This window comes from Manis pentadactyla, chromosome 9 (genome assembly GCF_030020395.1).
Source record: "Manis pentadactyla isolate mManPen7 chromosome 9, mManPen7.hap1, whole genome shotgun sequence".
Taxonomy (NCBI): Eukaryota; Metazoa; Chordata; class Mammalia; order Pholidota; family Manidae; genus Manis; species Manis pentadactyla.
The window spans coordinates 44,588,278-44,594,547 of NC_080027.1; the positions used below are offsets into that span (position 1 = coordinate 44,588,278).

Below are 6,270 nucleotides of genomic sequence, written 5' to 3' on the forward strand. Positions count from 1 at the left end.
TCAGAGTTCTGGTCTTTCAACTCCTTGGTTAGGTTTATTCTTAGATATTTTATTCTTTTTGAAGTAATCATAAATGAGTTGTTTTCCTGATTACTCTTTCTGCTAGTTCACTGTTAGTATTTAGGAATGCAACATATTTCTGAATATTGATTTTTGTATCCTGTAACTTTGCTGAATCCAATTTTTAGTTCTAATAGTTTTTTGGTGCAGTCTATAAGGCTTTCTATGTATAGTATCATGTGATCAGCAAACAGTAACAATTTTTATTCTTCTGTACCAGTTTGGATGACTTTTATCTCTTTATTTTGTATGATCACTATGGCTAAGATTTCCAGTACTATATTGAATAAAAGTGGGCATTCTTGTCTTGTTTCTGATCTTAAAGGAAAATTTTTCAGCTTTTCATCATTGAATAGGGTATTAGCTATGGGTTTGTCATATACAACTAAGCTAAGGAACGGAGAGAAATAAGAATTTCTAAAACTGAGAGGATGCTAAAAGAGCTGTGTGACAACTTGAAATGAAACAATTTTTGCACAAGAGGGGTTCTAGAAGGGCAAGAGAGATACAAAAGAGGACAAAGTCCCTTTAAAGAAATAATAGCTGGAAACTTCCCCAGTGTGGGGAAGGAGATAAACACATAGGTTCTGGAAGCACAAAGAGCTCCTAAAAAAAATGAAGGTAACATCAAAACATATAGTAATTACAATGGCAAAGATTAAAGATAAAGACAAATCTTTAAAGCAGCAAGAGAGAACCAGATAGTTACCTTGAAGGGACCCTCATAAGGCCATCAGCAGATTTCTCAGAAGAAACTTTAGCCAGAAGGGAGTGGCATGAAATATTTAAGGTATTGAAATGGAAGAACCTACAACAAAGAATCTTCTACCTATGCAGCAAAGTTATCATTCAGAACTGAGAGTTTAAAAATTTCCCAGATAAACCAAAGGTAGAAGAATTCACCACCACTAAACTGACCTTATAGAATATTGTCAATGGGAATTCTGTAAATGGAAATGTTCTTAAGCCTAAATATTTTTCATCAGTGAAAATAAACTTACAATATATGTAGTAGACCAACTACTTACTAAGCAAGTATGAACTTTAAAAAAAAAGTAGTAAAATACACATACTCAAAATCAGTTAAGGGATACACAAAAGATGTAGATTATGACATACATAAAGTTTGGATGAGGAAGAAAAATTAAAAGTACTATTCTTAGACTGTGTTAAGAATAGATCAACCATCAACTTAATATCGACTGTTGTATGTTTAGGAAACTGTTTATGAACCTTATGGTAACCACATCCTAAAGCCTATAATAGATACACCAAACAATTTAAAAAAGAAATCCCAACATAACATCAAAGAATACAACAAAATAACAAGAGAAGAGTATAAGAGAGGAAGAAAGGGCACAAAAATAGGCTCAATAAATCCATCTCTTCAGATCACAATGATATGAAATTAGAAATCAATTAAAGGAAAAAAAACCCCACAAACACATGGAGGCTAAACAACACGCTTCTAAATAATCAATGGATCAAGGAAGAAGTCAAGCAATACATGGGGACAAATGAAAACAAAAATACAACATTCCAAAATATGTGGGATGCTGCAAAACAGTTCTAATATGGAAGTACATTGCAATGCAAGCCTATTACAGAAACAACAATCCCAAATAATCTAAACTCATAATTAAAGGAATTAGAAAATGAAGAACAAAAAATACAAAGTTAATAGAAGGGACATTATAAAGATTAGAGTGAAATAAATTATATGGAAAATAATAAAACAATAGAAAAAAATCAGTGAGACCAAGAACTTGTTCTTTGAGAAGATTAACAAAATAGACAAACCCCTAGTCAGACTTACCAAAAAGAGAAAAGAGAGGACACAGTAAACAAAATCACAAATGAAAAAGGAATAGTCACAGATACCAAAGAAATACAATTATTAGAAAATTATATGAAAAAATATATGCCAGTAATTTGGACAACCTAGAAGAAATGGACAAAGTTCCAGAAAAATACAATCTTCTAAGACTGACCCAGGAAGTAACAGAAAATTTGAACAGAATGATTATGAGTAATAAAATTGAATTGGTAAACAAAAAACTCCCAACAATTTGAAGTCCAACAGCAGATGATTACACAGCTGAATTCTACCTCACATTTAAAGAAAAGCTAATACCTATCCTTTTTAAAGTATTCCAAAAAGTAGAATAAAAAGGAATACTTCCAAACTAATTCTATGAGGCCAAAATCACTTTAATAGCAAAATCAGACAGATATTACAAAAAAAGAAACCTAAAGACCAATATCCCTGATGAACATAAATGCAAAAATCATCAACAAAATATTAACAAACTAAATTCAAAAATACATCAAAAGGATCATCCATCACCATCAAGTGAGATATATCCCAGAGATACAACGATGGTATGATATTCTTAAATCAATCAATGTGATGCACCGCATTAACAAAAGGAAAGATACAAACCACATGATGGTCTCAATAGATGCTGAAAAAGCATTTGACAAAATTCAACATCCACTCATGATAAAAAGTCTCAACAAAATGGGTGTGGAGAAAACATACCTCAACATAATATGCCATGATTTTAGTGTCATAAATCAAATTAGAGATATCTGCACAAATGTAAATATTTCCCTTAATATTTAAAAGAATTACCTATGGGCTGAAATTTTCAGCAACTGCACACTAGCCTTAGGTTCTCAAGTAATTACTCCTAGAAACAAAAAAATCCATTTCTTCAGTAACACAATATGCTTGAGTAATTAAAAAGCATAATGTTTTGTACCACTAAGAAGATATGCTGCCAAATGCCAAGTACATACCACACACACATACATACAACACACACACACACACACACACACACATGCATACATATTTCGTTTGCTATTGAGGAAAATTCTCCAAGGACACAAAATAACTTCAGAATAAATTCAACAGCCTTGCACAGCATACATATCCATTCTTGATATTCATATTTATATCATCTTTCAAACTGTACATTATATGGAAAATAACACTGCAATTACTCAGTTACATTAACTGCATTCTCTTGTTTAAATCTCCTCTATCTACCTGACATCTTATGTCTACTTACTTGACTACTCATTCATCATTCCTCAAGAATCAGACTTCCTAATTAAAACAGAAAAGCGAACAAATACAGTTACCCTGACCACTGCTTTCAGTTAGTTTTCAATGCTTCATTCCCTTTGCTAGCCTCACATTCTATGCCTACCACTGTTATTTCTCTCTCTCAGAAATATAAGGCTACAACTTGTGCAAAATCACAAAAGAAAACACTGTGTCATATTTACCATTATGCCACAATTTTATTGTAAGTTGTTGATACCACTTGGTGAATTAATAGGGAAGTAAAGGGTGGAAGTAGCAGAAAAAATAGTGATGTGTCACATGGAACCCTTGAGCTCTCATGGATGTTTACACTGATAATTCCCTAAATGACCCTGAAGTCTTAGGACTTCATTGTGATATCAGATACATAAACTTCATTGGCTTGTTTCTTTTGCTTTTTTTGTTTAAATAAGGCATGGATAAGAAACAGTTCCTCCGATTTGTTTAAAGATTAGTAGGATGAAACTAGAGGCAAAGAGAGTCAACTTGTTTTAACTGAGAATCTGTACAGACCAAAAAAAAAAAATGAGTCTTAGGTGCTTCTGAATTCAGTGAGGTGCATATCTGTGAACCCTTAATGAGGAATAATAAATGAGAAAGTTAAACTAACTACTAAAAAATAAAAGAGAAAAAGAAAAGCACACATGTGTAGGTGTTTTCCAAATTTCTCACACTTGTTACCCATGTAGGATCCATGGCACCGTGGGCTGAAAGTTGCCATTAGCTGTAATGATCAAGAAAACTAGCTCTCATTCTGGAAATTTCATGAAACAATTAAATGGAAAACTCAAGCATCAGAGACTACATGGACTTTTTTTGTTGTTTTATTTTGATTTGGGTGATTTTACTATAGTACAAAGAGGAAAGCATGAAGGTATTCATTACAATGGGTTTATGAAAAAAACATATTTACCACATGAACTTGTATCTGCTTAGTGTTTGCACCATAGACAAGTGGATTGAGGAATGGTGGGACCAGCAAGTAAATGCTAGAAAACAGGATATGAATATAAGGGGGGACATGGGATCCAAACCTGTGTGTGAAGAAGGAGAAGAAGCCAAGGAGGTAGAACTGAAGGAAGACACAGATATGAGGGAAGCAAGTACTGAATGCTTTCAACCGAGCCTCCTTCTGGGGCAAATGAAAAACAGTAATAAATATATGTATATAGGACAATGTGATGAATATGAGGTCAAAGCCTGCTACAGTGAAGGCCACAAACAAACCATAGATTTTGTTGATCTGGACGTTTTCTGCAGCCAGTTTCACAATGGCCATATGCTCACAGTAGGAGTGAGAGATGATTGTTGTAAGATAAAATTGTAACCGGCACTTTATCAGTACCAAGCAAGGGGCCACAAGAATGGCTGCCCTGAGTGTTACCACAGCCCCTATTTGGGTGAGTAGCTGGTGGGTGAAGATGGCTGCATGCCTTAGTGGATAGCAGATGGCCACATAACGGTCCAGGGCCATGGCCAGCAAGATGCCTGACTCTATGCACTGAAATGTGTGGATGAGCCACATTTGAAGCAAGCAGGATTCAAAATAAATCTCTAGCACATGAAACCAGAAGATGCCAAGCATCTTGGGTACAATGGTGGTGGCAAGTGCAATGTCTGTGACTCCCAGCATGCCGAGGAAAATGTACATGGGCTCGTGGAGGCTGCGCTCTGTTTTGATGATGATGAGAAGCAAGGAATTTCCAATCATGGCAACAAGGTACATGGCACAGAATGGGATGCCAATCCAGCCCTGCACAGATTCTAGGCCTGGGATCCCAATCAGGGTGAGCACAGGAGGCATGAAGACAGTCCTGTTGGAAATGGTCATTGCATCCTTGGCACCCTGGATGCAAACAAAGTAAAGTCGTGAGTGGCACTGTTCTTCCACTTCCTATTTTTGACCAAGGACATCATGGTGATTCTGCCTGATTTCTGTAGAACTTCAAGGTCATATCATCCATCTCATTGATATTATTGCAGGGAAAAGTCAGATCCATGCATGTATCACTGTATCCAGGGAGGGCATCCACGGCACTGTTCATAGTAGGACGTTGTTGCCTGGCAGGGCAACTCCATTAGAGCCAGGCAACCACCTGCCTGAGGCAATAGACTGCTGACCAGTCTGTGATTTCATTTCTGACCTGTGGGCAAACAACTGGACCTGTATATTTTCCTCTGGAAATTTCACGTTAATGAGAGGTTGATGAATCTCTCCTTATCCCACCTCCCAGCTACTCCTCTAGTGCTCTCTTCTTTCCAATCGTCTCTAAGCCAGGAAATGTCAGTTTGGACCAGCAAATTCTCAGACACTGACAAGTATATTCGTGTAAAAGGTTCTTTGTGAAACTTGGCACCCAAGATACATCTCTATCTATCTATATCCTCTGTATCATTTTAAGGCTGGATGTCCTTTCCATGGACTATGAAGGAGGAGCTTTAGAAAAGATCATTCAAATCCATATACTTATGAAGAGTCTGCATCAACATCCCTTGCTACTTTTTATATTTCCACTAAAACTGTATTTTATTTCATCTATATTTCTAATATCTGAAGTCCTTAAAATTATTTGCATGTTTAAAATAACAGTAATTCTGGAAGGAAAACCTGGGAAGGAAGGAAAAATCAGCAGTTGCTGTCTATGGGCAAGAGGACACATTTTTGGAGATACAAGGTAAAGGACAGTGAGTAAGTGGGTAATTAAGCTGGAATGGAGGCTTGTTTCTTGGGTTTAAACTGTTCACAACTACTTGGAAATTAATTTAGACAATTTAGGTACACTAATTCTTCATGATTGTATATGATACAGAAAAGCTGCTTTATTTTGTGAGCTGAGGCATAAGAAATTGATAGGAAATAGAGGGATGATAAAATGGAAAAGAAAGACATTTTCTTAAAAGGAGTCAAATACAAAACTAGAATCAAAACTTGGGCTTCTAGACGTGACTCAGCACAGGGCTGTAGGGCACTGAGAGAACTTAATCCCCTCTCAATTCACTGATGACTGAATTTTCTATGTATTTGGGCTATTATGCATTATATAAATGCTCTTTTCTGATATTAAATTTTATATATTACATATTTTGAAGCAAGA

The 6,270-nt window shown here is 35.6% G+C and overlaps 1 protein-coding gene across 1 annotated transcript; it reads right to left on the bottom strand.

Moving 5' to 3' along the window:
- Positions 1 to 4,067: 4,067 nt before the first annotated feature.
- Positions 4,068 to 5,006, bottom strand: LOC118933137 (olfactory receptor 52A1-like). Its single transcript, XM_036927112.2, has one exon. The coding sequence runs from the start codon at positions 5,004 to 5,006 to the stop codon at positions 4,068 to 4,070; it is 939 nt and encodes a 312-aa protein (XP_036783007.2).
- Between the last annotated feature and the right edge of the window lie 1,264 nt (positions 5,007 to 6,270).